The 27,812-nt window shown below is 38.1% G+C and overlaps 3 protein-coding genes across 3 annotated transcripts; all 3 read right to left on the bottom strand.

Annotated features, from left to right (window-relative positions):
* Positions 1-7,827: 7,827 nt before the first annotated feature.
* LOC102288140 (olfactory receptor 5P1) lies at positions 7,828-8,760 on the bottom strand. Its single transcript, XM_005887792.2, has one exon. The coding sequence runs from the start codon at positions 8,758-8,760 to the stop codon at positions 7,828-7,830; it is 933 nt and encodes a 310-aa protein (XP_005887854.2).
* Positions 8,761-11,542: 2,782 nt separating this feature from the next.
* LOC102287856 (large ribosomal subunit protein eL43-like) lies at positions 11,543-11,897 on the bottom strand. Its single transcript, XM_005887791.3, has one exon. The coding sequence runs from the start codon at positions 11,869-11,871 to the stop codon at positions 11,593-11,595; it is 279 nt and encodes a 92-aa protein (XP_005887853.1). The 5' UTR covers positions 11,872-11,897; the 3' UTR covers positions 11,543-11,592.
* A 12,320-nt stretch (positions 11,898-24,217) lies between these two features.
* Positions 24,218-27,812, bottom strand: LOC102268581 (olfactory receptor 5P76). The gene is made up of 2 exons (XM_005887806.2): positions 27,804-27,812; positions 24,218-25,162 (listed from the first exon to the last, which is right to left on the bottom strand). Exon 2 carries the CDS (start codon positions 25,145-25,147, stop codon positions 24,218-24,220), a length of 930 nt encoding a protein of 309 aa, XP_005887868.2. The 5' UTR covers positions 25,148-25,162; positions 27,804-27,812.

Raw genomic sequence — 27,812 nt, 5'->3', positions numbered from 1 at the left:
TAAGTTTCATTTGAGGCAAAATGAAGACTGCAGCCTGGGAGGCAGCACCTCAGATAGCTCTGAGAAACTGCTCCAAAGGTGCAGTGGGAGGAAAGTCAATATATAAGGTTTTGGTGAAGACAGAGTTCAGTACCATTTGTAGCTTAGTCAGTAAAGAATCTGCCAGCAATGCAGGAGACCTGGGTTCAATCCCCAGATCAGGATGATCCCCTGGAGAAGGAAATGGCAATCCACTCCAGTATTCTTGCCTGGAGAATCCCATGGACAAAGGAGCCTGGCAGGTTACAGTCCATGGGGTCGCAAGAGTTGAGCACGACTTAGCGACTAAACACCAAGCACTCATTTTACAAACGGTTTTCTGATAGTCATGAGGATCTGTTGTCACCATGAAGGGATTTAGTGCTTTTCTAGATGTGAGGAGATACAAATATTGAGATCATAAAATCTGTTCCTAAAGACATCTATTAAATTAAAAGACGCTTACTCCTTGGAAGGAAAGTTATGTCCAACATAGATAGCATATTCAAAAGCAGATACATTACTTTGCCAACAAAGGTCCATCTAGTCAAGGCTATGGTTTTTCCTGTGGTCATGTATGGATGTGAGAATTGGACTGTGAAGAAGGCTGAGCGCCGAAGAATTGATGCTTTTGAACTGTGGTGTTGGAGAAGACTCTTGAGAGTCCCTTGGACTGCAAGGAGATCCAACCAGTCCATTCTGAAGGAGATCAGCCCTGGGATTTCTTTGGAAGGAATGATGCTAAAGCTGAAACTCCAGTACTTTGGCCACCTCATGCGAAGAGTTGACTCATTGGAAAGGACTTTGATGCTGGGAGGGATTGGGGGCAGGAGGAGAAGGGGACGACAGAGGATGAGATGGCTGGATGGCATCACTGACTCGATGGATGTGAGTCTGGGTGAACTCTGGGAGTTGGTGATGGACAGGGAGGCCTGGCGTGCTGCCATTCATGGGGTCGCAAAGAGTCGGACAGGACTGAGTGACTGAACTGAACTGAAAAGACATCTAACTATCTAAAGACCTGTCCCACCAGTTTCCCTGGAGCACAGCATACCTCACTCCACCCTGAACTCCGTAAGAGCTTGTTGAAGGTCAACAGCTGCAGCAGCACAGGGTTCAATCTCTGCAGAGGCAGATGGCAAATGTCCTTGTTGTTCAGTTGTTGGCGATGCTCTTGGCAAGTGTCAGTTTGTAGTTGACAGAGCCTTGGCTGTACAAGAGTCTTTCTACTGGTCTCCAGTTTGTTTACAAGGAATATTGCTCTACATGTGGAGGTATTTTTATGTATTTAGAGGAAAGGTGTGCTCAGACTGCTTCTACTCCTCCATCTTGATCTACACTTGTTTGGTCCCTAATTTATATTAATATCTCTAACCCTGATTTCTTCTGTGAGCTAACAGATATGTGTATTTGGCAATAATAGGCATCTTAAATGTAATGAGCCCCAAATGGAAATACTCTTTTTTTTCACACCACTCACAAAAATTTAACTTCCCATATTGTGGCAGATTAAATGAAAACATAACACAATTTCTCTCAACTTAGGTAGAGATTCAGGCTACTTAATTTCCCTTGATCTGGACTGACTTTCATGGTATGCCATACATGTAGAATATAGAGGAAATAATAATATGAAAATGTTGAATCTCAGTGATAAGAAGCTCTGAAGCCTTTGCTTGGGTTTCCTGGAAGATTTCCTCACGGAGCTTTGAGGTGCCATATAAGAAATTTGACTGTTGCCATGAAAATCACGTAAGAGAAACAGAAAGAGGGGACTAGGTAAACCAAATTCTCCCCCATTTGCACCAGGCATATGAATGAAAGCACATTATTTTCCCAACTAGGCCAGCTGTCATCTCAACTGACAAGCAATCTCAGTAAAGCTGGGAGGCACAGGAGACTCACCACCGGAATCTCACAGCCAAGTGGAATCATGACATCCTAAGATATTGTGAAACAGGTGTTACTTTAAACACTAAGGCTTACACTAGTTTCTTATGCAGTGTTAAACAACATTAAGGCTTGAAAGAGGTTTTGTTGTCACAGAACCTGAGGTCATATGGCATTGGCTTTGAGACTGCATAGTGGGGTGAAGTAGAAGGACCATGGTGAGACTTTTAGCAATATCTGGAATGTTCTTATAAGGTGGGGAGGGCCTGTAGGATAGTAAGAAAAATATTTTTAAAAGCGGAAGAAAAGACATTTGCCAGGCAGTGGTGAAATGTTTGTCAATATTGTCACCTGGGATGAAACGGAAAATATAAAGGATACCTAATATACTCCTAGGTTTTGCTGGGAAGATTTCCAGGAAGAATGTTAAAATTTCTATCTAGTGTCTGATAGATAGCTGCCTAAGCTAATGTATGTGAAGAAATATGTGAACTATGGAAAGGATTTATTTGATTGATTCTCAAGAAAAAAATTCAGAAAAATAATAAGGATGCCATACCTTCCTAGGTTTGAAAATAAGGCTACTTTTCACCCAAATACCTTCCAGAGAAAAGTTTCTCAAGATAAGAAATGGCTTTAAATGAAAGGTCAAATCCAGATTGGAGTGGTAATTTTCTGTGTTAAAATCTCCGAAAGATTTATGACAACACTGCCCCTTTCAGCTATACAGAATTCATTCTAAGAATCTTGATAGCATGGGTCATAGACCCTCTCTTTCTAAAATATAAGACTTTTAAAATCTTAAGGGAACTTTCTCATAGCTGCCTCACAAAGCTCGAGAGGGAAACTTATCTTGAAGAGAATCAAGCAGTAGATTTGTTTGACTGAATGAATTATAATTTGATACACTGAAAGCCATATAAATTTTTTTAAAAACAATTTTCTTGAGATGTAACTCAATACCAACAATTAACCCATTTAAAGTAAACAGCAGTTTTCAGAATATTCACAGATATATGCAACCATCACCATGATCAGTTTTGGAGCAGTTTCATCACCTGATAAAGAAATCCTACATCCTTTAGAATTGACCCACATAACCCTTTTCTTGAATCTGAACTGGCTTCAGTGAATTTTTTTTTACACATAGATGACTGTAAATGATGCCCTGAGTCTCCTAGGGCTGGTTCATAGGAAACACAGCAGCTTTTTACTGTCTTGGGACATTTGCTAGAGTCCTAAGCCACCATGTGAAAAATTCAGCTACTCTGATGGTAAGACCATATGGAGAGACTCTTTAAGTAAGACTCATGGAGAAGGAGAGACTTTTTAGCCATTCCTCTAAGGTTCCAACAGAGAAGGCAATGGCAACCCACTCCAGTACTCTTGCTGGAAAATCCCATGGACGGAGGAGCCTGGTAGGCTGCAGTCCATGAGGTCACTGAGGGTCGGACACGACTGAGCGACTTCACTTTCACTTTTCACTTTCATGCATTGGAGAAGGAAATGGCAACCCACTCCAGTGTTCTTGCCTGGATAATCCCAGGGACGGGGGAGCCTGGTGGGCTTCCATCTGTGGGGTCACACAAGGTCGGACATGACTGAAGTGACTTAGCAGCAGCAGCTAAGGTTCCAAGCATCTGAGTGAAGCCACTTTGGATTCTTGAGACGTGCCCAGATGCCACCTGAGTATCACTCAGTGACTCTCATTAACACATGTGGGGCAGGTGAAATGCTGAGCCAAACCCAATGAGAATTCCTGACTCACAATAATGTAATATAATAAAATGGCTTTGAGTGACTTGTCAGGCAGCCATGGATAATCAGCATATCACATTACTTCAGCTAATAACTGACACACCATTCACATTCACCAAATAATCTGAGCCCCCAAATTACAGAGGTTTCTTTAGAAGACTATTAGAACATTAGAACTGTCAAAGAGCCATTTAATGGCTTCCCATTCCTTGTAGAGTGAAATTCAAACACTTCTCCATGGCCAGTGAAGCAGCCTGTGATTGAACCCTTTCTGTGTAGCTCTCCTCCTTGTTTACCATGAGAGTCTCAGAATCTTTGCACAAGCTGTTTTCTGTCTAGCAGCTTTGGTCTTTATTATCTTCCAACATTCTACTCAACTATCACTTGCTCCAGTGGCCTTCCCTGTCATACTATCACTAGGAGTCACCACCCATACCAGCAGAGTTACCTTTTATAAGTCCTATCAACTCAACTGATTTGTATCATCCTGCCACTCATATGTTCTGCATTTATAATATTTATTCCCTAGTGTCTCCCGACTAAAATCTAAGCTACATGAGAATTCTGTTCTATTACACCTTATATCTCTATCAATTTATTAAGACATCTGCAGTGTTTAGTTTCTAGAATATAATCAAGGCTCAACAAATATTTTTGAAATGAATGAATAACTATCCCATATTTACATGTAAAATAACCAAAAGGCCTTGACTAAATGTTCCTCTTGTATTTGGAGGTCACAGTGGGAGGGAATTCTCAATGTTTGAGGCTGCCTCCTCTTTTCCCAAGAATTACTCATAAATATGTCCAGAGATGGGCTTCCTAGGTGGCGCACGTTGTAAAGAATCTGCCTGCCAATGAGGGAGAGGTAAGAGGTGTGAGTTGGATCCCTAGGTTGGGAAGATCCCCTGGAGAAAGAAATGGCAACCCACTCCAGTATTCTTGACTGGGAAACCCCATGCAGAGGGAAGCCTGGGGCTATAGTCCATGGGGTCACAAAGTGTCAGACATGGCGGAAGTGACTTAGCACACACATGCGAAGAGATAAATATATAAATCTTAACAGATCTAAAAATTATTGTTTGTCACATAATTCCCAACTAGCAATGCTCGTATGATACCTGAGGTAAAATACAGACACTCTGACCACTGAGATATGGGTATAAAATGTCCAGAGGGAAGCTAGTCATGTATGCAGGGCTTCAAAGTTCACATAATTAAAGCTCTGGTCATACTAGTCAGTATGTACTTGGGATTTTTACAGGACAATTACAACTGCAATTTATTAAAAATCCAGTATTCTACTAATAGAAGAGATTCAAAAGAGACTCAAAGCAAGTGATAATTCTGACTCCTAGCTCAATTAAACCTGATGCCTGGAAGAGTGAAGCCATATGTTGCTGAGACCAAAGATTAAATGGAAGCCTGTAAACCTGAATAGCCTCACCCTGGGGGACCTTTTCGTATGTTATGATAATGAGCTGAATAATTATTAATGACCAAATGGAATTCTAACAGTGTGCCAGTATCTTCATTCTTTATGGTCATTTGTTATGAGTGGTCCATAGCCACATACCAGGTAGTTGACAGTGACATAATAGAAATAAATCTTTGGTCTCTACCCCCAGTTCCTTACATAGGGCTCTAAAACTCTTGCAGTTTCTTGAATGAAAAGGGTGCTAAAAGCATCTTTTGTTCAAATATTTGTTCTTTAAACCCGGTTCCTGACACAGGGCTCCTGAATCCCTTGGAAACTCCTAGGTGATAGGAGTATTTTTGTTGGAATGAGAAGATTCTCGGTGGGATTTTGGTTTAGCTTCTGGATGAGAGAGTTCAGGATGGGGAACACATGTACACCCATGGCTGATTCATGTCAATGTATGGCAAAAACCACTACAATATTGCAAAGTAATTAGCCTCCAATTTAAATTAAAAAAAAAGGACTAGTTACCAAAAAGATCAAACCATGATTACAGACTTGAGACTTTACATTCACACGTGTTTCTGCAGTGAGGTTGGAGAGGCTGGAGACTTTTTACATAGCCTCCATAAAACTCCTAAGCTATGGGGTGGAAAGCTTACAAACTGACAACAGATTCATGTGCTAGAAGGGTTATACACTCCAGATTATACACTTCAGCTTCCTGGTGATAGAAACTTCTGCCCTGGAGACCCTTCCAGACCTGGTGTGGTGTGTCTCTCCATCTGGCTGTTAATTTGTTCTTTATAATATCTTTTATGTTAAACTGGTAAACGTAAGCAGATGCTTCAGAGAATTTTGTTGAGTCATTCTAGCAAACTCTCAAACCTGGAAGAGGCCTGTGGGAATCCTTGACTTGTAGCCAAGTTGGATGGAAATGTGGATACCTTGGGGACCCATTACTTGCGACTGGTGTTAGAACGGAGGGCAGAGTTGTGGAACTGAGTCTTAAACCTGTGAAATCTGACTGTACCTCCAGGGAGTTAGTGTCAGAATTGATTGAAAGAATAGAATATCAATTTGACGTCTGGATATTTAGAACATACTGGTATTCCAGTTGGTTGATATGGGGGAAAAAATACCACAAATTTGGTGTCAGATGTGTTGTGGTTAGAGAATGTTTTTCTTTATCCATTATTGGATCATTTCACGTTTTAATTTATTCTTGTTTCATTTAATCATTGTGTTCCCACCTAAAATTTGCCAGAATATGACAGATAATCTACATTTTAACTTAGCAATGTATTATAAATAATATCCCATTTTTTTCTTACTATGTCTCCCAATCCTCACTTGTTTCACCCCATTACACTGAGTCAAGGACTTTTATAATCTAAGTCTTGCTTTCAGATGCTCTAAAAAGTTGTCTCCATATTTACATTGAATTGGGAGTTCCTGAATTCCAGAAAAAAATGAGGGTAGATTATTATGTAAGAAATACATTTACTACACTCTTTGGCAGCACTTCTTAAGTAAGTTTTTTATAAATCTGGATTATGGAACTCTGAATGTTATCACATTAGTTGGAATGTTAATTCAGATATGCTTTTTAGTTTCTACAGCTAAGGGAAACTACATTATGCCAAGTGGGAATATTTGTTTGTAGTATGTGCTTAAATATAGTTAGACTTTCAGTCAAATCATGTAACTGTCATGTCTAGACCTCATTTTTTATAGATGTAAACCAATCCAGTTTTCCCATTCTCATACTTGTTTTTGGAGTCCTCACAACCTAGACTTACTGACAGCAGAGTTTTTTCAGAAGGCTGATGAAAAGAAACAGCTTAGGATTTCTTATCTTGCTCAAATCCTCTAGATCAGTAACAGTGCTGAAGTCCTTGAACTGATAATGTTTTACAGAGTAGATCAAGTGCATGGAATGAGAGGACTTGATTCCAAGTGAATCAGAGACTCGGGTCCATATCTCTCAAACAAACTGTTGAATCCCTCTGAGACTTGGTAGTCTCATCTGTAAATTAGGGTAATTTTTAAATAAGCAGCATCATGATATTGCTGTGAAAATTAAATGATGAAGCATGGTGGTTTAAACTCCGACTTTCTAGATTCAAAGACTGAAAAACTTCCTAGCTGTATCATTCTGGGCAATCTATTTAATATCTCTGTATCAGATAATTTATTTATAAAATAGAAATAAAAACTACTAATGTAGGATTTTTACAAGAAATAACCCAGCTAATATACCAATGTACTTAGAATAGGGCTGGGCATATTATAAGTAGAAATCATTAAAGAAAAAGTTTTAGGCATCTGCAAGTGTTAACATGTAATAGTGAAAGTAATTACTGTCATTTTTACTGATTTCAAGATGTCTCCCAACTGGTTTATAAGTGTATATAAGTGAGAATTAAAAGTATTATGATTAAATTTAATCAATCAGTTAAGCAGTATTTGGTGGGTGGGCTTCTCTGGTGGCTCAGATGGTAAAGAAACTGCCTGCAATGCAAGAGACTCTGATTCAATCCCTGGGTCAGGAAGATGCCCTGGAGGATGAAATGGCTAGCCACTCCAGCATTCTTGCTTGGAGAATTTCATGAACAGAGGAACCTGGCAGGCTATAGTTAATGGGGTTGCACAGAGTCGAATACAACAGAGCGAATAACACACAGACACACACAAATGTAATGCTGATGAACGAGCATCTGAAATGTTGGGAATGGATCCTATGAATATTTTCTTAGAATTACCTTTCTCAGGGCCTCCTTTACGTCTCTGTTCCTCAGACTGTAGATGAGGGGGTTCAACATGGGGATCAACACTGTGTAGAACACAGACAGCACTTTGTTCTGGTCAATTGAGTAGCTGGATTTAGGCATCACATAAATGAAGGTAATCGTTCCATAGTAGAGAGTGACTGCAGTGAGGTGAGAGGTGCAGGTGGAGGCGGCCTTGTGTCTCCCTTCAGTGGAGTGCATCTTCAGGATGGTGTTGAGGATGCAGATGTAAGAGAGAGCTATGACGGACACTGTGACCACAATGATGGAGCCAGAAGAGATGGAAGGGATAATTTCAGTAGTGGAGACATCTGAGCAGGAAAGTTTCAACAGAGGGGAGAAGTCACAGAAAAAGTCATTTATATGTTTTGGTCCACAGAAAGACAGAGTCAATAAACAACTAGTAAATGTCCAAGCATTGACACATCCACCCACATAGGAAGCCCCTACCAAGAGGACACAGACTCTGGGGGACATACGGGTGGAATAGAGCAGGGGCAAGCAGATGGCCACATAGCGGTCATAGGCCATGGCGGCCAGCAGGAAGCACTCAGCTGTCCCAAATGTGATCACAGAACAAAGCTGGGCTTCACAGCCAGCAACAGGGAGGGCCAATCTACGTTTCAGGAATCCTATAATCATCATAGGTGTGATGGATGTGGAAAACAGGGTGTCTACAAAAGCCAAATGACTGAGGAAGAAGTACATGGGAGTCTGAAGCTGGGAACAGTTTCTTATCAGAATAATTATGCTGATATTGCCTACTAAGGTGACAACATAGATACCTAGAAATACTACAAAGAAGATGACACAAAGTGTAGGATCCTCTGTTAACCCTAAAAGGATGAACTCTGTCACGCTGGTGTGGTTTCCAGCCTCCATCTCCTCTGGGAATTGTTCCTGTTGAGGGAAATTTGAAAATTCATTAAAAATGTTTTTATTCTATACATTCTTATTTTTTATTGGTTATTCATTACACTTATTCACAATGATTTCTCCCTCTGCCTAGCTGTAAATATGGTGCTGAACAGGATTTTTTTTTTGGGAGGGGGAGCTCTTTTTTTCACAAAAGAAGAATGATTCAATCTCACTTTCTGGGACCTCATTATATTCTTTTATTTGTCTGATGTTTATAATATCTTTCCAACCTTATTTCTAGAAATATCTGTCTCACAAGATCCAGTTATATAAGTTCAGTTATCTTGGAAGTCTCCAGCTAGAAATCCCACAAATACCTTAAACTCAGCCTTCTCCAGACCAAACTCACCCTTGCGTTAGACCACTCCTATGTCCTGCGTTTGTGGGATGATACTACAATCCACCCAATCTCTCATGTCTGAAACACGGAAGTGACCCTAGCTTTCTTCTTCTCACTGTACCACATCTAATAAAATCCTATTGATACTATCTACAATTTAGCTCTCCATTTTATTTATCCATTCCCATATTTGCACTGCTAGTATCCCTAATCATTTTAGGCCCTGTTCATTTGTCTCTTTTATTGTATTTATCTGTTTGCCTCCCTGTCTTCATTCTTGTGCCTTTATAATTCACAGTACATCTGCCAAAGTGATCTCTTACTGAAGTAAAAGGTAATGTGAAAGGGATTCCTCCAAGTCTTTCATACTTTCTTTGGCCTCCAAGATGAAACCTACCCTCCTTAGCACAGCACAGTGTATGCTTTCTGATGTATCCCCTGCATATGACTCTTTGCTTGTCTCTCAGGATGTTTCCATCCAACACTTGCACTGATTCAACCTTCCTGAACACTTTAGAGTCCCCTTAGTGCACTCTACCCTTTCTGACCTTTAATCCTTGTACTCTCACTTGGATGGTCCCCAACTTCCCACCATCATTATCCTGGGTGACTTCTACTCATCCTGCAAGTTCATTTCTCTACAAAATCTGCTCTGACATCTAAGGTGTAATCAGAAAAATTTCCTTTGGGTGGACATCATGCTTTGAAGATGTCTAGATTGCCATTCTTTGTACTGGGTTATGGGATTTTGTTTTGTTTGGTTTTTGCTTGTTTATATTTTATTCTTCTCAATTAATACATAGTCATCTCAAAATGGTGTGTATCCCTGCATCACAAATAACTAGTGTGTAGGAGTAAAATGTGCTGAAGAGAACATGTTAAGTGAATTTAGGCATGATTTGTATAATGAATATGCCAGATGGAATATATGGCCCAACTCCTTAGTACAATATTCATGGAGCTTCATATTCTACCCCTAACTACTTTTTGAAACATATATCCGTACACACTTCTTTACCACTTTTGTACTTTTAAGAGTCACATTAACCCAACCATGAAATGTTCTATTTAGTGTTATTGTTTCTCATTTTCATAGAAAGATAATTTTCTGCTAACATTATTGCAGTTCTTAAGATTTGAAACATTTACCATAAAGATAAATATAAGTATAAAATATATTCACCATTCTTAATGTCTTACTTTAGAATATGAAAGCCTTTATTGTTTCCAGTGGTGGGATTTTGACAGAATGAATTGTGAGGTAGTATGAACCAATAGCTGAGCATCTTCAATTCATTAAACAATGTGTTCTTTTTGATTCATCTTCTGTAAGTGCACTTAAATTACCCTAGTGAGAGTCAAGCTTACTTCAAGGTATGTTGGCTCAATCATGAAAAATCTGTTTTTGGTTTTTCACTTGATTCTCTATGTGGTTGGCACAAATCATCTCCTTTCAATATCAAAACTTGATATTGAAGCCCATAATACTTGAATATGGGCTTCCCTGGTAGCTCAGTTGGTAAAGAATCCACCAGCAATGTAGGAGACCCTGGATAGATTACGGAGAAGGGATAGGCTACCCACTCCAGTATTCTTGGGCTTCCCTGGTGGCTCAGATTGTAAATAATCTGCCTGCAGTGCAGGAGACCTGGATTCGATCCCTGGGTTGGGAAGATACCCTGGAAGCTGGCATGGCTACCCACTCCTGTATTCTTGCTTGGAGAATCCTCATGGACAGAAGAGCTTGGTGGGCTACAGTCCATGCAATTGCCAAGAGTCAAAGAGTCAGACAACAACTGAGCAACTAAGCAGAGCATGCCTTAATTGCCTCCCCTTTTGAAAAATTAACATTCACAAATCCCTTTCCCATTCATTCCATGGTATACTTTCAGATCCCCACGGTTCTGCTCTTAGCCTCTGAACATATGCTTATCTGAGGACTCAGCCAAGCACTGAGCAGCATGTGTGCTCTTTGCCTTCTGACTCAAGAAGAGTTAAGGGGGCAATCCTGCATTCACTGTGCACACAGTGTGAGCTTCAATCTTGCTGACAGCAGTCATGGAGACTGGAGATGGAAAACTCAGATCCTCCCAGTGACCAGATATTGTAACTTGCACATGATACTTAACTCTCTGACTCCTTGTTTCATTTTAAAATGGGAATAATTGTCCTTATAATGCAGCTTTGTTGTGAGATTAAAAGAAATGATATCTACAAAGTACTCAAAGGTGTTTGATCATATATCAGAGCTAAATAATTATTTTTCATTAAGTAAAAATGTGTTGGTAGGTTTTCAATTATTTAATTTTTGATGAGAAGTGTAATGATTCATAACTAATTCTTGCCCTCCTTGTCCTCTCTGCTGGCTACTTAGGGTTCTTTCTTTTTTTTTTTTTTTTCTGTTAGATAAATTAACCCATTTAATAGGCTAGCAAGGGTATCGAATGGTGGCGCCTCTACTGGTCCTTCAGTTCCTTCAGTCTTCTGATGGCGGACTTGACTGTGACGGCAGAGGTGGTGTTGTAGGTCCAGGCACCACCAGCTACTGTTTTCATGCAGGAACCACAGTGCCAAATGCCCACAGCTCTTCTCTTCATCTTGGTTTTCCCACAGAAGGAGCAGGTATACTTGGCGTGCTGGCTGATTTCAATTTTCTTCACCATTTTCCTGAGGGAGGCACCATAACGGGTCCCGTATTTGCCCACGATTCCGACCTTCTTGGTGCATTTAGCCATGTTAACGCAACCTAGATCCGAGCCCAAGAGGAGGGTTCTTTCTATAAACATCCTATTGATGCTTCTCCAGCTGGCTCAGGGGTTCTGAAGCTCAAATATCCCTTCCTCCAATGCATTGGTCACTTTGATGATAGAGAGAAAGCGTAGCCCCCTATGCTCTGTGCCTCATCCAACCTGAATATAAGTTGATTTCTTCTTGATTTCATTATCATGGCTGCAGTAATAGAAGCTTAGCAGTGGCTCTGACTTCTGCAGACCATCCACACTTCTCTGGGGTCTCTTGGGCAGCTTGCTTTAGGTGTTCAGGATGACCATTCTGCAGTGCAAGTTTTGCTGAGGCCAGAGTTTCAACAGGACTCAAGAGCTAAAGTTGTTGCCAGAGTTTCTTTTATTTTTAATTTCTCATTGAATGAATACAAGTTTAAATAAAATCCATGACTATTGCACTCACCTTTCAGAGCCAGAATCGCTGATACTGATTCCAAAGAGAATGTAGTAAAGCAAATGTTTTCCACTACATTTACAAGTAGTTGTGCACTGAATACCCAACAGTGAAAACCATTGAATCCTCCCCCTCTATCAAGAACATAGTTACATTCTGTGAGGATGAGGGTGGGTGTCTGTGTGTGTGTGCTGGGAGGAAAGTGAAGGCTGTAATAGAATGTGATGGATCCCCTTGGGCATTATTACTTGCCCCTGTGAGATAAAGTTTCCTAGGTCTGTTCTCCAGAAGGGACTTGTGGTATGTGTCTCATTAAGGTGGCATAAGTAGAAAGTCCAGTTCCTAACAAAAGGGATACTTCTGAGGAGTATGGAAGTATGGAAGCTTTGTCCAGAAACTTGGAGAAAAAACTGTTGAAATACAAATTTGGTGGGAGATCAGTACAAGAGTCAGTGCCACCAGGGCTCTAATTACATCTCTGTGGACAAAAGTTCCTTTAATTGAGGGCTTCAGGTAGTGGGGAAAGCCACAGAGTAATAAGAGTAAGTACACAGAAAAAAAGCACAGTCCAGTATTACTCAAAGCGTAGTGCCTGGACTGGCGCTGGCTGGCAAACTTTTTACTGTCCGTCCAGGACCAAATAACAGTGGGAGTTGTGGGGAATCATTTATATCCTTCATAGCAGTTTGAGAAAGTAATTTTGTGTGTTGACTCCAGTAATCTGAAAACTGGGTTTATACATTTATATTTTGGTTTTTCTTACTAAATTTTTTTAATAGACCTCATTTTATTATCTTCCTAAAAATATTCACCCATGGATGCTTGAGAAAAAAGGGATCCTTCATTTAAATAGTTTAAGAAATACTAGGTGTGGTTTTGTAGCCAAGAAGCCTGCATTCAGTTTGAGGTATATAAATTCAATAAAATTGTTTAACTTCTTGAGACTCAATTTTATGATTAGTGTGATAGGAACTTGTACTTTATAGGCTTGTGTGATTTAAAAGAGAAATAAACTAGAAAAGTTATTTGAAGTTATCGGTGTGTCTCAAATATATGACAAATGGAACAAAGTTCCTGGATGTGTTGGCTATGATGAGTCACACTCACTCGAGTCGGGAGGAGCCTGTTACCTTTTGCAAATTATTGTGTTGGGCTTCCCTGGAGGCTCAGACAGTAAAGAATCCACCTGCAGTGGAGGAGACTCTGGTTTGATCCTTGAATTGGGAAGATTCTCTGGAGGAGAGCATGGCAACCCACTCCAGTATTCTTGTCTGGAGAATCCCCATGGACAGAGGAGCCTGGAGGGCTATGGTCCATGGTTTCTCAAAGAGCGGGCACCACCGAGGAACACAGACAGCACACACATCCTCAGTCCCAGATGCTTCCTCCTTTGAGATTCATGACTTTCCAGCCATGGTACTTCCACGCTGCTCCTCAACCCTCGAAGACTTTATCACCTGCATGACCATTTTCCTCTCCATTTCTGTCTTTGTCATGAGCGAAGGCAACTTCTAACCATTAAACTAGCTCAACTGACCACTTAACCTCAAATTTCCTTTACTTTTTTGACTTCAATAACTTTTGTTTATCCACACTTTACTTAGGAAAACTTTAATCATATTCATACTTGAAATCTCATTAATTTGCAGCTCTATTCCACCACTAAAATAGAAATATGTACTACTATGTTGTCAAAGCTTAATCAGCCAAAGGCCACCAGAAATAACCTATAGTCCAACAAAATCAAGATTGTTGGGTCAGTGTAGCGAGGGAGGGCTCTGCAGAGAAGTGTCACATATCTCTCAACAATCGAGAGAAGGTACAGGAGCTTTGAAGGGTTGGCTTCTTTAAGTATATTGAAGAAGAGCAAGAGGTTCTGGATTCAGTTCTGAGAGTTTGCTGTTACTGGAGGAGGGACTGGATGCTGTCACATAATGATAACAATTTAGTAATTGGGTATCTCGAGTAATAGAAATAACATTTCAGGCTTGGGTACACCATACTAAGAAAGCAATAGTCACTGAAAAATTAGATCATTTTGGTATTTTTATAGTTGCTGCATAAAGTTGGGAGGAACATTTTCTACTAACTTTGTTGGTAGGTTATTCTGTGTCTCTCCTCTCAGCCTGAAGATTGATGGATTTTTTTTGTATTTCAATCCCAGAAAGTTTTGTTTTTCTGGAAAATACTCATTTCTTATCATTTACTGATATAAAATTGTTCATACTATGTATTTTAACTACCTTAATATCTACAGAGTAGTTATGCCCTCTTTTGTGTGTCTTATTTGGTTAATTAATATTTTTGCCTTTTCCTTTATTATTCCTATGTGTTTTCAATTTTATTAATCTTTTCAATGAATGAAATTATAGATTTATTTTACTCTGGGTCAGTTTTGTTTTTAGTTTCTTTATGCTCTTTCAATTCTTATACTTGAAACAATTACAGTTTCTTTTCAAGTTTCCTGAAATGCAAGCTATAATTTTGTTTTCAGCCTTTCCTTGAGATTAGTTTCCAAACCTTTATTTTGAGTTTGGGCCATATTTCTATAGTTTTGTTTGTTTTATTATGTGACAGCCATTTCGAATGATGTTGTGGATATTGTGAAGGACAGGTTTTAGAGTGTCTGGATTGTGTTCTAATCCTCTCAATAATAGTCATTGTATTAGTGTACTACCATTTATTTACCTATTCATTCAATAATGCACATTTGAGGATTTTCTAGGTTTTGACAGTTATGAATAAAATTTCTATAAATATCTCTATATGAGTGTTTGGAAATGCATTTTCATTTCTGTTGCATAAATACTTAGGGTTGTAACTGCTTGGTGTTATGGTTAGCGCATATTTATAAGAAACTGCAAAACATTTTTTTCAGAATGGCTGTACCATTTTTGCATTCCTTCCAGCATTGTATCAAGTTCTGTTTGCTCTGAGTCCTTTTCAGCACTTGGTATACTCAGTTGAAAAGAAAAGCTATTCTAATATGTGTGTAGCCTTAAGTCTTTTATTTTAATTTGCATTTCTCAATATGCCAGCAAATTTGGAAACTCAGCAGTGGCCACAGGACCAGAAAAGGTCAGTTTTCATTCCAATCCCAAAGAAAGGCAATGCCAAAGAATGCTCAAACTACTGCACAATTGCACTCATCTCACACGCTAGTAAAATAATGCTCACAATTCTCCAAGCCAGGCTTCAGCAATATGTGAACCGTTAACTTCCTGACGTTCAAGCTGGTTTTAGAAAAGGCAGAGGAACCAGAGATCAAGTTGCCAACATCCGCTGGATCATGGAAAAAGCAAGAGAGTTCCAGAAAAACATCTATTTCTGCTTTATTGACTATGCCAAAGCCTTTGACTGTGTGGATCACAATAAATAGTGGAAAATTCTTCAAGAGATGGGAATACCAGACCACCTGACCTGCCTCTTGAGAAATTTGTATGCAAGTCAGGAAGCAACAGTTAGAACTGGACATGGAACAACAGACTGGTTCCAAATAGGAAAAGGAGTTCGTCAAGGCTGTATATTGTCACCCTGCTTATTTAACTTCTATGCAGAGTACATCATGAGAAACGCTGGGCTGGAAGAAACACAAGCTGGAATCATGATTGCCGGGAGAAATGCCAATAACCTCAGATATGCAGATGACACCACCCTTATGGCAGAAAGTGAAGAGGAACTCAAGAGCCTCTTGATGAAAGTGAAAGAGGAGAGTGAAAAAGTTGGCTTAAAGCTCAACATTCAGAAAACAAAGATCATGGCATCCGGTCCCACCACTTCATGGGAAATAGATGGAGAAACAGTGGAAACAGTGTCAGACTTTGTTTTTCTGGGCTTCAAAATCACTGCAGATGGTGACTGCAGCCATGAAATTAAAAAACGCTTACTCCTTGGAAGGAAAGTTATGACCAACCTAGATAGCATATTCAAAAGCAGAGACATTACTTTGCCAACAAAGGTTTGTCTAGTCAAGGCTATGGTTTTTCCTGTGGTCATGTATGGATGTGAGAGTTGGACTGTGAAGAAGGCTGAGTGCCGAAGAATTGATGCTTTTGAAGTGTGGTGTTGGAGAAGACTCTTGAGAGTCCCTTGGACTGCAAGGAGATCCAACCAGTCCATTCTGAAGATCAGCCCTGGGATTTCTTTGGAAGGACTGATGCTAAAGCTGAAACTCCAGTACTTTGGCCACCTCATGCGGAGAGTTGACTCATTGGAAAAGACTCTGATGCTGGGAGGGATTGGGGGCAGGAGGAGAAGGGGACGACAGAGGATGAGATGGCTGGATGGCATCACCGACTCGATGGACGTGAGTCTGGGTGAACTCCGGGAGTTGGTGATGGACTGGGAGGCCTGGCGTGCTGCAATTCAGGGAGTCGCAAAGAGTCGGACACAACTGGATGAATGAACTGAACTGAACTGACTGAAAATCGTTTTCCTCTTCAAAATTTGTTTTAGGTACTCCAAGTTCGTTTATTTTCCATAGAAATTTTTAAATGTTTATCAACTTACACACACACACAAAACCCAGTAAAATTTTTATTGCTATTGCATTGAATTTATAGCTCATTTTAGGGAGAAGTGACATTTTAATATTTGGTGCTATTATAAATGATAATAATTTAAAATTTTATTTATTATTTTTTGGCCTCTCCTGTGGCTTGCAGGGATCTTAGTTCCCTGACCAGGATTTGAACCTGGGCCATGGCAGTGAAAGCACTGAGCCCTAACCACTGAACCATAAGGAAACTCCTTAAAATTTATTTTTAATTTTCAGTTGCTTAGTGTCAGTATACAGTTGATTTTTAAATATTGACCTTGTATGAAGTAAATTTATTAAATATAATTATAGTCAGTATTTAAAAATTAATTTTTTGAATTCTCTACAATCATTTGCAAATGAAAAAGACTTTTAAAAGGAAATGATACAAATGAACTTACACAACAGAGATTTACAGACTGAGAAAACAAACTCATGGTTGCCAGGGGGTGGGGTGGTGGGGTTGTGGGGGTGGGGAGGGATAGTTAAGGATTTTTAGAAGGTAATGTATACACTGCTTTATTTAAAATGGATAACCAATGGACACGACTGAGCTACTTCACTTTCACTTTTCACTTTCATGCATTGGAGAAGGAAATGGCAACCCACTCCAGTGTTCTTACCTGGAGAATCCCAGGGATGGGGGAGCCTGGTGGGCTGCCGTCTATGGGGTCGTACAGAGTCAGACACAACTGAAGCAACTTAGCAGCAGTAGCAACCAACAAAAACATATTGTATAGCACATGGAACTTTGCTCAATGTTATGTGCCAGCCTGGATAAGAGGTGGATTTGGGGGAGAATGGATACTTGTATATATATGGCTGAGTCCCTTCACTGTTCACCTGAAACTATCACAACATTGTAGTAATCAGCTATACCCAAATACAAAACATTTTTGGTGTTAAAAAAAAAAAAAACAGCATAGAACAGAAAATTCAGAAACCGGTTCACACAAGTATAGCCAACTAACTTCAAACAAAATTACAATTCAGTGGAGATAAGATAGTTCAATGGAGAAAAGATAGTTTTTTAATAAATAGTGTCTCAATAATTGGAATAATTAGAATTTCATAGGCAAAACCAAACAAACCTCAACCTAAATTTCACCTTATACAAAAATACAGTCAAGATGGATATGGACCAAAATGTGAAATGTAAGATTTTCAGAAGAAAGCATAGAGTTACTCATGATCAGGGTTATGCAAAAAGTTCTTGACACCAAAAGTCCAATAAACATATCAAAAAATTGATAAGTTGGAAATATCAAAATGCAAGTTAAAAGCATAAATAGATACCATTTAGAGAAAACTAATAATATCAAATGTTGGCAAGATTGTGAACCAATTTGACTCTCAACATTGCAAATGGGAATATAAAACAGTACAATCACTTTGAAAATAGTTTGAAAATTCTAAAAGCAAAAGCATATCTCCTAGAAATTCCACTCTTAAGTGTTTACCTAAAATAAATGAAAAATAATGTCCACACAGAAATGATTCAAATGTTCATATCAACATCATTCACAGTAGTCCCAACTGGAAAAAATTCCCACCAACTGGAGAGTAGATTTAGAAAAGTGGTGTATCTATACAATGAAATACTACTTTACAATAAAAAGCAAAACTGTGGATATATAAATTATTAATGTATTTGTATATATCAAAATGATTATGATTAAATAATCATAAAATAATTATAAAGTTATCATGAAAATAATTATGATTAGACAAAGAAATCTCTATATACTGTATAAGAAATAATATAGTGTATATGTATAAGAAATCCATAGTGTATATACTATATACGCCTCATCTTACAAATTTAGAGAAAAAAGAAACTGATTTATATTGTCAGAAAACAAATCATTAGTTGTCTCTAATTAGTTTTCTCACCTAAACAAATCATTAGGTGTACAGAGAAAATGCATTGCCGTGGGGCAGAAGGAATCATTGAGAGATAACTGAAACGCTTTTTTGTTTGACTGTGGTTGCGGTTTAATGATTAAATGGGTAAATATTATTAAATCATCCATTTTAAATGGATTTGCTTATTTTACTGAAGGTTATTATACTTTAGAAAATATTTTTTTAAAAAGCCTACAGTTTGGATATATAGAATCTTTATTGTGTGATGACATTGTTCTTCATATTGACTAGTGTGTTGGTTACGTGGGTGTACACATTTGTCAGAACTCTCCAAACATATACCTAGGTTTATGCATTTTGCTATATATAGGTATCCTTCAATGAATAAAGTAACAAAAAATTAAAAATTCCCCTTTTGTCATTTTAATGGGGTTTAAGAGGGTTATAAAATTGGATGCTTGTATTTATTTCATCTTTACCCAGAAGTCCCTGATTCCATATGAGTTTTAGAATTAATTTTTGTGTTCTCTAAAAAAAAAAAAAATCCATTTGGAATTTTATTTAGGATTGCATGCGTGTTAGAGATTAATATAAGTAGAATTGACAACTTTGTTAAGTTTCTCAACCCAGATCATAATATGTCTTATTTTTGGTGCTTTTTGATTCTTGCATTGTGCTTCTACTGATGCATAGAGAATGATCAATTAGCAGCTTAAACCACACATACATACTATACACACATATCTTTCATTTTTAATGTATTTTACTACATCATATACATCAAAACTAAATCTTAGAATTTTTTCTTCCAGCTTATAATTTTTCCTTTAGCTTTTTATTGTGGCTTAGGTCTGTGGACAACATATCTTTCCAGGGTGGTTTGTCTGAAGATATTTTAATTGTTTCTTTATTTTTAAAAGGTAGTTTTATAATTATAAAATTTTTTGTTGAAAGTTTATTTTCCCTTTTACAGCTTTGAATATTTCATTCAAATAGATTTTGACCTCCATGGCTTTTTTTTTTGATTAGAAATCAGGCATTAATTATATTAGAAAGAAAGTGAAAATGTTAGTTGCTCAGTCAGGTCTGATTCTTTGCAACCCCATGGGCTATAGACTGACAGGTTCCTAAGTCCATGGAATTCTCCAGGCAAGAATACTGGAGTGGGTCGCCATTCCCTTCTCCAGGGGATCTTCCCAACCCAGGGATCCAACCCAGGCCTTTGCATTTCAGACAGATTCTTTACCATCTGAACCACCAGGAAAGCCCAATTATATCAGAGTTCCCTGCATATAATGTCATCACATATGTTTTCCTCTTGCTGCTTTCAAGATTCACTTTGGTTTTCAGTACTCTGCTATTATGTTCACAACTATGAGACTAAGTGTGTGTGTGAGTATGTATATGTATGTATCTTTTTTGGGATTCACTATGCTTTGGGATTTTTAGGTAAGTTTTTTTTTTTTAAACCAGATTTGGGACATTTCAACCCTTAATCCTTAAATTATTCTATGGCTTTTTTTCCTTTCCTCTTCTCTGGGATTTTTTTCTCCTTCCCTGGTGGCTCAGACGGTAAAGTGTCTGACTGTAATGTGGGAGACCTGGGTTCAATCCCTGGGTCAGGAATATCCCCCAGAGGAAGAAATGGCAACCCACTCCAGTACTCTTGCCTGGAGAATTCTATGGACAGAGGAGCCTGATGGGCTACAGTCCATGGGGTCGCAAAGAGTCGGACACGACTGAGCGGCTTCACTTTCATTTTCTCTGGAATTTTTTTCTCCTTAGATACTTTATTATTTTATGTTATAATTTTTTTAAATTTTCGTTTCTAATTGCTTGTTACTGGTATTTAGAGAAATAATTGGTTTTGTCTCCATTTTGCTGCTGCTGCTGCTGCTGCCGCTAAGTCACTTCAGTCGTGTCCGACTCTGGGCGACCCCATAGACGGCAGCCCACCAGGCTCCTCTGTCCCTGGGATTCTCCAGGTAGTATAGTCATCTTCACAATATTGATTCCTCCTACCCAGGAACATGAAGTATCTCTCATCTGTTTATGTCATCTTTGATTTCTTTCACCAGTTTCATAATTTTCCATATACAGGTCTTTTGTCCCTTTAGGTAGGTTTATTGCTAGATATTTTATCTTTTTGTTACAATGATAAATGGGATTGATTCCTTAATTTCTCTTTATGATTTTTCATTGTTAGTATACAGGAATGCACGTGATTTCTGTGTATTGACCTTACATCCTGTAACTTTGCTGAACTCACTGATCAGCTCTAGTAATTTTCTGATAGTTTCTTTAGGGTTTTCTATGTATGGTATCATGCCATCTGCACACAGTGAGAGTTTTACTTATTCTTTTCTGATCTGGATTCCTTTTATTTCCTTTTCTTCTCTAATTGCCATAACTAGGACTTCCAAAACTATGTTGAATAATAGTGGTGAGAGTGGACCTCCTTGTCTTGTTCCTGATCTTAGAGGGAATGTTTTTTAGCTTCTAATCATGGAGAATAATGTTTGCTGTTGGCTTTTCATGTATGGCCTTTACTATATTGAGGTAGCTTCCTTCTATACCCATTTTTTGAAACATTTTTATCATAAATGGGTGCTGAATTTTGTTGAAGCCTTTTTGTACATGTATTGAGATGATCATATGGTTTTTATCTTTCAATTTGTTAATATGGTATATCATATTGATTGATTTGTTTATATTGGTATATACCAATATAAACCCAACTTAATCATGGTGTATGAGATTTCTAATGTGTTGTTGAATTCTGTTTGCTAGAATTTTGTTGAGGATTTCTGCATCTATGTTAATCAGGGATATTGACCTGTAATTTTCTTTTTTCATGTTGTCTTTGCCTGGTTTTGGTATCAGGGTGATTCTGGCCTTGTAGAATGAGTTTGTGAGTGTTCCTTCCTCTGCAGTTTTTTGAGAGAGTTTCAGAAAAATAGGCATTAGCTCTTCGCTAAATGTTTGCTAGAGATCCCCTGTGAAGCCATCTGGCCCTGGGCTTTTGTTTTTTGGGAGATTTTTGATCACTGTTTTGATTTCAGTGTTTGTAATTAGGTTGTTCATAATTTCTATTTCAGCAAGAAAAAAAGGGAGAAAAATCAACAAAATTAGAAATGAAAAAGGAGAGGTTACAACAGGCAGCAAGAAATACAAAAGATCATAAGAGAATATTATGAGCAACTATATGCTAATAAAATGGACAACCTAAAGGAAATGGACAGATTCTTAGAAAAGTTCAACCTCCTGAGACTGATGCCCATATATCTTAATGATTCTGTTTCTGTTGTCTGCTGTTTCCACTGACTCCCACGATGTGTGTAATACCTTATTTCCTTGGTGCTGGTCACAATTTTTCAGTGTGTGTTGTTTATCCTGTTTAATATTTAGTAGGAATAATTGAGGCTTGAGTTATTCATTTGATTGTTCAGTTCACCCAGAAGTACCACCTGTGCTTGACAGAACCTTATACCCAAGTTGAAGGCTTGAGACTCTCTAGATCTCCAGGGCTGCACATAAGTGCAAGACTTGGTCACTGGGTTTCTGCTTATCTTGAGGATATATGTTACACTTATCCCCATAATTCTTATCTAGTTGTACCCTAGGCTTTGATATTTGTTCCACCCATCCCCAAACATCACTGAATGCAAACCTGGGATGGTAACACTTCCTTCTTGCCTGTCAAATTCTCTCATTGCTGAAGCATATGTGAGTGTTAGGTGTACTTCTCTGGATTCTCACAGTCCCTGGTAAAGCAATTCCTTATACTATAATCTCTTCTGTGATTTTTTATCTTAAGCATCCTATCATTTGTTTTTGTTGTGCTCACCATGGAGTTGATTCAAATTACCAAACCTGTCATAATCCTAAAGGTAAACGTGAGTGGAATATTAGACTTGCACAAATGTACACAGGTAACATCCTGTACAATAGGCAGTGAGTGTCTTCACCTCAGATGTTGCTCAGATGTTAGCTTCCCAATGAGGTCAACACTGACACTTCCTGCGCTGGCAGGTTAAGCTTCATTACTCTGTCTGCTTTTTCTTTCTCTATACCCCTACCCCCTTCAAATAGTCTGAATCACTAACTTGTTGGTTTTATTATTACGCTTATGCTATGAAATAAATACTGCTGCTGCTGCTGCTAAGTCGCTTCAGTCGTGTCCGACTCTGTGCGACCCCAGAGACAGCAGCCCACCAGGCTCCCCTGTCCCTGGGATTCTCCAGGCAAGAACACTGGAGTGGGTTGCCATTTCCTTCTCCAATGCATGAAAGTGAAAAGTGAAAGTGAAGTCGCTCAGTCGTGTCCGACTCTTAGTGACCCCATGGACTGCGGCCTACCAGGCTCCTCCATCCATGGGATTTTCCAGGCAAGAATACTGGAGTGGGGTGCCATTGCCTTCTCCAGAAATAAATACTATGAGAGAAAATATATTAGGTGCTTGTAACTTCTATTTCCAATGGCCTGTGACTGTCTCTGGAATACAAGAGTAACTCAATATGCTTTTTGAATGTATGAAAGAATAAATGAATGAAGGAGATGATTAATGCCCCATGACTCTGGGAGCAAAAATATAGAATCTGTGCCTGAAACATTAAAGAGGGACAGGAAAGCTCAATAAATTCAGTTGTCATCAGCACAGAGAGGTTGATTGAGCATCTCCAGGAAACAGTTACAAATTCAGGGGGAACAATCCAGTTCCTTCCAGCTTCCTGAGAGAAGGATGTAAGCCTGACCATGAACAAGTCACTCCAAGAGGTTGTTCCACTCAGTCCCTGAGGAGTTTTTTTGGTTGTTCAGTCACCGATTTGGGTCCAACTCTTTGCAACCCCGTGGACCACAGCACACCAAGTAGGACCCTACTAATTCCTAGAGAGAAATCACTGTTGAACCTGACAGAATTCACAAGTCAGTCAGGGACTTCTGTTCTTCCCTGGGGATTCTCTGGGTGGTGACTGGAGCCAGAGACTAGGAACATAGGCCAGAATTTATGGATCTTAAAGTCCATGCTCAGCATATACCTGAGAGAACAGGTATATGTTCTGTTCTGCTTCCTGCAAGAATGTCTCCAGAAACTTTCAGATTCCACTTTGTCATTTCCTTTCAGAATGTACACAAGCAAAACTATAGTTATCTCCCTATTACAGAATAGACTGCAGTTGAAAATGCACACAGGCTTGAATGTTTGGAGATACAATAATCCTATGGTAGAGTACAATTTTGGAAAAAATATATGAATAACATTTTTAAATGATTTTAAAAGATGAAATATGTTTATATGAACCAATTTTTTTCTTAATTGTAAGTTTAATTTTATTAAAGGAAACTTACTATGGGTCTTTGACTCACAATTAGGTATCTGAAAATCTTCTCCCTACCTTTACTAAAAGATAGCAACCAGGATAATGTGATGGGTATATTTAAACCACAAACACTTAATTTCCTCTTATTATTATATATATGGTATATTATTGTATCAAATCCTATGAAATAACAGGCTTCACTAAGAAAGTATTTTTCTGCCAAGCTCTCTTCAGAGCCCCCTTAATCTCATTGTTCCTGAGGCTGTAGATGAGGGGGTTCAACATGGGGATCACCACCATGTAGAACACAGACACCACCTTGTTCTGGTCAGTTGAGTAGCTGGACTTGGGCATCATGTAAATGAACGTGATGGTCCCATAGAACAGAGTGACTGCTGTGAGGTGGGATGTGCAGGTGGAGAAGGCTTTGTGGCGCCCCTCGGTGGAGTGCGTCTTCAGGATGGTGATGAGGATGTAGATGTAGGATACAGCTATGACAGTCACTGTGACCACAATGATGGAGCCAGCCGTAAATGAGGGGACAACTGCAGGGATACTGATGTCAGAACAGGAGAGTTCCACCAAAGGAGCAAAATCACAGAAAAAATGATTGACTCGATTTGGTCCACAGAAGTGTAAAAAATAGAAGGAAATAGTAAAGGAGGAGGCATTGAAAAAACCACCTATGTAAGCCACTATGAGTAACTGGACACAGATTTGTGTGGACATTTTGGTGGAATAAAGCAGTGGGCTGCAGATTGCTATGAAGCGATCATATGCCATGGCAGCCAGAAGGATGCACTCAGTTGACCCGAAGAAAACAGCTGAACCAAGCTGGATGGCACATCCAGGATAGGAGATAGTATTTGTCTCCACCAGGAAGTTTACAAGCATATTGGGTGTAACAGAAGATGAATAGCCCACATCAGCAACGGCCAAGTGGCTCAGGAAAAAATACATAGGATGATGGAGCTGAGACGAGATTCTGATAAGAATGATTGTGCTGAGATTCCCACATATGGTCACCAGGTAGATAAAGAGGATGATTATGAAGAGGATGATTCGAAGCACTGGATCATTTGTTAAACCCAGTAAAATGAATCCTGTCATTGAGGTACCATTCCTCTGCCACAGGGAATCCATGAGATAAGGTAGCTGCTACCAAAATGAACCTAGATAAAACAATTTATTACAGAAATTGTAAATTTGATAATTTCATTTTCATTAGTACAGATATAGGATGTGATTATAAATAAAGATATTCAAGAATCAGTGCATATTTACATGCAGTTGTGAGACTATTATTTTCAGCAGAATTACCAGAAAACTTTCTTGAAATAATATCTTTTACCTTATGTATCATATTGCATCCAAAATGCACTTAAAGTGAATTTAAACTCATAGAACAAATATAACAAATGAGATGGGGAGGGAGGAGGGAGGAGGGTTCAGGATGGGGAGCACATGTATACCTGTGATGGATTCATTTTGATATTTGGCAAAATGAATACAATTATGTAAAGTTTAAAAATAAAATAAAATTTAAAAAAAATCAATGAGTATAATTTAAAAATTAGAAAAGAAATGTGTAGGGTTTTGTAATAGAGATTTGATTAATAGCTAAATTTTATTATATGCTTACTAAATTATAAGCATCAATTTAAGCATTTTATATTTATATGCTTATAATTTAGTATGTGTGTGTATATATAGTCTATGCTTATAATTTAGTCTGGTATTTAGTATATATATAGTGGATGTTTATAGTCTATTTTTCATCAAATATTTATTTTTATTATTTTATAGGTGAGTAAACTGAATTTGAGGAGGTTATATAAGTTGTACAAGATTATATAGCAATTGATAGAATCAAAATATGAAGTCCAAAAAAATCTGACTACCCATTTCCTCTAGTAACCAGGCAATATATAATACTGACTACAAAGTCAAATACACCTGGCAATGAGTGTATAACAGACTATCCTTTAAGCCTTCTGGCAGTTATGTATATCTCTTTTATACATAGTTATGTATTTCTAGTTATGTATTTCATAATATTTATCCCTTAAAACTTTTTTAAAGGAGAAATAAAAATGTTCTTGATAGTATAACAGAAACCAATTTCAAATTAGGGTTGTGGATTTTTTAAATTAAAAAGATTATTAGGTAGTTTGAAATATTGATGTAATTACTATGCAAAAAGCATGATTGATATAAGTACATAATTAAAATACATTTATTCAAACAAACCAAATTACTTCCTACTTTAATAGTGTTTTCTAATTGGACTATTTATAGAATGAAATTGGAGAAGGCAATGGCACCCCACTCCAGTACTCTTGCCTGGAAAATCCCATGGATGGAGGAGCCTAGTAGGCTGCAGTCCATGGGGTTGCTAATAGTCAGACACGAAAGTGAGCAACTTCACTTTCACTTTTCACTTTCACGCATTGGAGAAGGAAATGGCAACCCACTCCAGTGTTCTTGCCTCGAGAATCCCAGGGACGGGGGAGCCTGGTGGGCTGCCGTCTCTGGGGTCGCACAGAGTCGGACACGACTGAAGAGACTTAGCAGCAGCAGCAGAATGAAATATTTTCAACATAATCTATAACTGAATAAAACGCGGTTCAAAATCTTAAGAATGATCACCTAGTTAGTCGTCCTCATTTCTGAAACTGCTGACTTAAGTCCTGAGCTTTACGTGATGTGTTATTCTCTTGAAGCTAAAGCAACAGATCCATAAACAAAATAATTCTTTTTACAAAAATAGATATAATATATTTCAATTTTTTAATCTTCAATTGAAATCTTTAAACACCAGTAAATGCCCAAACATCTCTAGAGTAAAGTTACTAGCATTATGTTGGAGTGCCGAGTTTGGAGAGTGTTGAATGGCCATATGAGTTTCCTTGTTATAGATCAGGAACAAAGGATCCTTGTTATGGACTATGCTTGAAACTGACTACGCATGAAATTGATGGCGGAAATAGCTCTGCAGCTAACATTACCTACTAGTTGCTTGATTAAAACTGCCCTGTTCCCCAACTCTAACTTGTGAATTCAGAGACAACTTTAGGGAGTAGAACGTTCTCAAATAGTAAATGAAAATCAGTACAACAGATTCATTAACAAAAGCTAAAATCTTACCTCCTGGAATAAGAATTCATCTTTCTGTAACAAATCATGGTGATTGTGATTATAAAGCTATCTTTAATTTTTGTTTGCCTTTGGGGTAAATCTCTGAAGAATCTAGAGATTCAAATGTGAATTCAAAAGCAATGTTGAAATGTCATTATGTTCCATAGTGAATACTCAACAGTTCAATTCACACACCAGAGCAACTAATATTTCAAGAGTCTTTCAATTCTCAAGTGGTCAATTTATTCTTTTGCTTCTATTAAGATATTTATACATACTTCTACAACCTTCATTTAATAATTTACTGGAAAGTACAATACAATAAATTGTCTTAGAGATAAACACTGGTTCCAGATTTTCTTTGATATTTCCAATTAAGAAATAGTACTAAATTTCAGGTATAAAAAGGTAATTTTAGATTTATCCATTCAATATATGTTTTTTGATAAGTAATCTATATTGATATTTATAATACATGTTATTAACTACTTTGGGATAATATGTTGTAGAATATGATGGAAAGTTGAATTTTAAATAACAAAAAAATTGAACATGTGTATTAATTATCTTAAAGTAAAAAAGCAAAAGCTTAAAAGTCTTCTAGAGAATTACAAAGTAAAGGGATGACTTCTAGATA

Source organism: Bos mutus, chromosome 15 (assembly GCF_027580195.1).
Source record: "Bos mutus isolate GX-2022 chromosome 15, NWIPB_WYAK_1.1, whole genome shotgun sequence".
In the NCBI taxonomy this organism is placed as follows: domain Eukaryota; kingdom Metazoa; phylum Chordata; class Mammalia; order Artiodactyla; family Bovidae; genus Bos; species Bos mutus.
This window is presented reverse-complemented; position numbering and strand designations above follow the sequence as displayed.

Bases quoted from the DNA above. Each gene is read 5' to 3' on its own strand.
- LOC102288140 (XM_005887792.2), bottom strand. From the start codon at position 8,760: ATGGAGGCTGGAAACCACACCAGCGTGACAGAGTTCATCCTTTTAGGG.
- LOC102287856 (XM_005887791.3), bottom strand. From the start codon at position 11,871: ATGGCTAAATGCACCAAGAAGGTCGGAATCGTGGGCAAATACGGGACC.
- LOC102268581 (XM_005887806.2), bottom strand. From the start codon at position 25,147: ATGACAGGATTCATTTTACTGGGTTTAACAAATGATCCAGTGCTTCGA.